This window comes from Echinops telfairi, unplaced genomic scaffold, assembly GCF_000313985.2.
Source record: "Echinops telfairi isolate 266 unplaced genomic scaffold, ASM31398v2 ScPeMD7_7469;HRSCAF=8507_1, whole genome shotgun sequence".
Taxonomy (NCBI): domain Eukaryota; kingdom Metazoa; phylum Chordata; class Mammalia; order Afrosoricida; family Tenrecidae; genus Echinops; species Echinops telfairi.
In genome coordinates this window covers 139,039,478-139,043,169 of record NW_022111373.1, presented here as the reverse complement: position 1 = coordinate 139,043,169, position 3,692 = coordinate 139,039,478, and the positions used below count along the sequence as shown (strand labels likewise).

The 3,692-nt window shown below is 42.6% G+C and overlaps 1 protein-coding gene across 1 annotated transcript in view; it reads right to left on the bottom strand.

Annotated features, from left to right (window-relative positions):
• Positions 1 to 3,692, bottom strand: part of DNAH5 (dynein axonemal heavy chain 5) — a 290,518-nt gene that overhangs the window by 205,896 nt on the left and 80,930 nt on the right. Inside the window, exons 22-23 of the mRNA XM_013008527.2 lie at positions 1,995 to 2,057; positions 196 to 434 (exon numbers count right to left, since the gene is read on the bottom strand). Coding sequence (XP_012863981.1) covers positions 196 to 434; positions 1,995 to 2,057 — 302 coding nt within the window. The remainder of the gene's footprint in view (positions 1 to 195; positions 435 to 1,994; positions 2,058 to 3,692) is intronic.

Below are 3,692 nucleotides of genomic sequence, written 5' to 3'. Positions count from 1 at the left end.
CTATAGATAGAGATCAATTCCCTCCGACGAGATTCCTCCAGGTTTCGGTGACGTGTGTGGTTCCCAGCCTGCACTTAGGGAAAGCCATACACCATTTGTCAAGGGTGATGACAAAGGACAAAAGGAGGTGCTGAAGCATCTGGGCCAAGGAAGAGGAAAAGAAAGCGTTAGGGGTTCAAATGTCCCCTTTCTCACCTGTTTTGGAATTCTAAGAGCTCATTGTTGATTTTTTCCACATTCACTTCTGACCAAAGCATATCCTGGTAACTGTTCACAGTTTCGATGACAGTGTTGTACAAAGTGTATATTTTCTGAAGAAGATTTAGCTGCTTCTTTATTTCGAGCAGTTGAGGGTACTGCGTGACTGGCAGACCAAAAAGCTCCTCTCCCCCAGTATAGGTGATGTATTTCCGATAGATGTTATCAAATTGATTCTAACAAAGGACACAAGTGAAAACTCATCAAAATGATTTGCACATGAATGAGCATGCAATGAAGGGAAGTGTAGCGGACAAGCAAACCTCAGAGCCTTTGAGAACAGACAAATATGGATATTAAGTAGATGTAATTACTTACATGAAAACCACCTGTAATGGGACACATACCAGATCATATTTTTAAACCAGTACCATGCCATCTGCCACATCAGACATATTGATAAAAATATGTATTTAATAATCTACAAGTGGATGAATAGATACACGTGAAAGCAGAACAGGTGTGGGAATGAGAATGGGTATACCACAAAATGTGTGTGTGCGTGTATAAGAGACATAAATACATATATCTACATATGTATGTACCTACCCTGCAAATATGTCAAATAGCAGAGCATACTTAGGGGCGATGACAAAAAATCCTTAGCAATATGGTTGAACAATCGAACTGCATGATATGCGTCCATACAAATGTTTAAAAACAAAAACTCCTTAGTCATAACCAAACACGAGAAAGGGAGTTTCTGAGCTGAGGGCTCAAGATCAGTCTCAGAGGACCGGCAGGTCAACTGACATAACACAGTCCTCACACATAAAGTTCGAATTCCTACATTGGTGAGCAGTGACTGGTGTCTTAAAAACATAAAGAGCAGACATCAAAAGTACGACAATTTGTCATTCTCCATCCAGCGCAAAGAAAATGGAAGAAAATTGAAGATATATAGGTCTGGTGACATAGTGGGCTGCGCACTGAGCTTCCAAATACAAGGCCAGCAGTTTGAACCCACCAGCAGCTCAGCAGGAGAAAGATGAGGCTGTCTACTCCAGTAAAGATTTAAAGCCTCAAAAAACCCAGGGGCAGCTCTACCCTGTCTGATAGGGTCGCCATGAGTCTGAATCGACTCAGTGGCAGGCAGTGAGTGAGTGATGAGAACATACAGTGGACTCACTGACCATATGAATCTCAGGTTCCACAATCGTGAGACAAGAAGCACGAGATAGTGCTTGGCTACCACTACTGACCACGGTGAGAGGACTCTATTAGAATAATACAATTAAAAACAAATCATAAACAAGACCAGGCTTACTGATCTGATAGAAGCTGGGGTAACCCCTGGACCATGGCACTTAGTCACCCTTCAATGGAATGGAATTCATCCCTATGGAATTATCTTCAGTCAATAGACATATCTATACAATGGACCACAACACTAGTGAGGTAGGCACATCTTGGAATAATCCACCATCTGAGCTTAAAGGGGGCAGTATTTTGCCAACGACAAATCTCAGAAGGCTGTAGGAAAGAAAGAAGGAGAAATGAAAACAGAAAACACAGAAGTGAAGTAGAATAAATGATGTGACATTGTGGGGATGACAGTGTGAATTACAGGAAAAGAAAACTGATTTGCTCTGTACTCCTTCACAATAGAAATGTTTTTTTGATTAATATAAAGAGAGGTTAATATACATGTATATTATGGGTATATATGAATACACATGCTGAAAACACAGTAATATTTGGGTTGTTTAAATGGCCATAGACTCTAAAAGGCTTACCTGAAACATGATGAGCCTATCACTGGCTTCCTGTGGTTTCAAGCCAACAGCCATGGGGCCATTCTGGGGGAAAGGAAATTAAAATAAATATAAAATAGAATTAGGTACTTGCATCTGAATTTCCTCAGTCCAAAACATTCCAGAACTATGATTTTCATGCAGTCACATACATGATAGGAAACGGTGCTTGTGAAAAACCAAGCCTCAGAAATTGACTCAAGTGGAAACACTTACAGTCTGAGAAAAGCCAAGTTGATAACATAGCTTCCATAGACCAAAAGACTTAGAAAGTTAGAAAGGCACAGTGTTGATAAGTGACAGAGGGAAAGGAGAGTCCGTGGCTCATCTACAAGAAGCCCATGCCTGGTGTTGAACTAAAGCTCAGAGATCTCACCATTCTAGTTCTCATAAGTTAAGTGACCCACAGTCTCATCCATCAAAGTAGGTGCTTCCACTCTAGAGCATCTTAAATGTATTCAGGTCTGGGTTGCTTCATCCAGGATATCCATGGGTCCAACTTTCTAGCTGTGGTGTATTTTGTAAGAATCCTGATGGTGTGGTGATCAAGCACTTGGCTGCAGGCCATAAGATTTGTGGTTCAAACCCACTGGTTTGAAGGAAAATCTTGTGCCATGCTTCCATAAAGATTAGAGCCAAGGAAAACGTGCTGAACCAGAAAAACCAAACTCACTGTCATCACGTCATTTCCAATCTACAGCAGCCCGATGTCGGTTTTTCAGAGGCTGTACATATTTAGAGGAACAACTTTCTCCCTCAGCGCCGCTGTTGGGGTAGAGTCCCTGGCCTTGCAGGGAGCAGGCCAATGCTTACCCAACGGCATCACCAACGCGCTCAGTCTTATTCTGCCACCTGGAGTCTACATGAATCCGAATTCAGGGAACAGGACTCCACAGCAGTATACGCTTGGTAATTTGATGGGCTACTGATTAATAGGCAAACACTTTGCCCTAAGCTCGACATAGTTCCTCCTTCTGTACCACACAATAGCTGGCTGGAGATAGGTCTCGGTACAGAGCACATTCTCTGTCTATGATAAAAATCTGAAGGCCATGATGCTGTGACTTCAGCACCAAGGACAGGGCCTGGGCTAAGTGGAACTGGATAGAAAAGACAACCATGATAAATATATGTGACTACGTTTTTTGTGTACACACACATAGAAAACTACCAACTTTAGTAACCAGACCAGTGATAAACATGTGAAGAAAACACAAACAAAACCCAATACCATTGACTCCCTTCCAACCCCAGGTGTGTCAGAGTTTAACTGTGCTCCAGAGGGATTGAATAGCTGTAACTTTTTGGGAGTAGACCACCTTACCTTTCTTCTACGGTACTGGAGGATGGACTGAAAACCACAATTCCCTCAGACAGTAGTTGTGAGCTTAGCCATCTGTGCCACCCTCTCAGAACCAAAGCCATTACCATCGAGTCAATTCCAACTCACAGTAACCCTATAGGACAGGGGAACTGTCCCTTTGGTGTCCAAGACAGCAGTCCTTTACTGGAATAGAAAGCCTCATCATTCTCCCAAGGAGAGGCTGGTAAGCAAGCAAATGTGTGGCATACTGTGCCACTCGCTCTTCTCTGTACCACCTATTGGCCCACAATGTGATTGGCATTTCTAGAGTCCCCATGACCAGTTGAAATGATTCTAGATGAGCTCTACAGGGAACA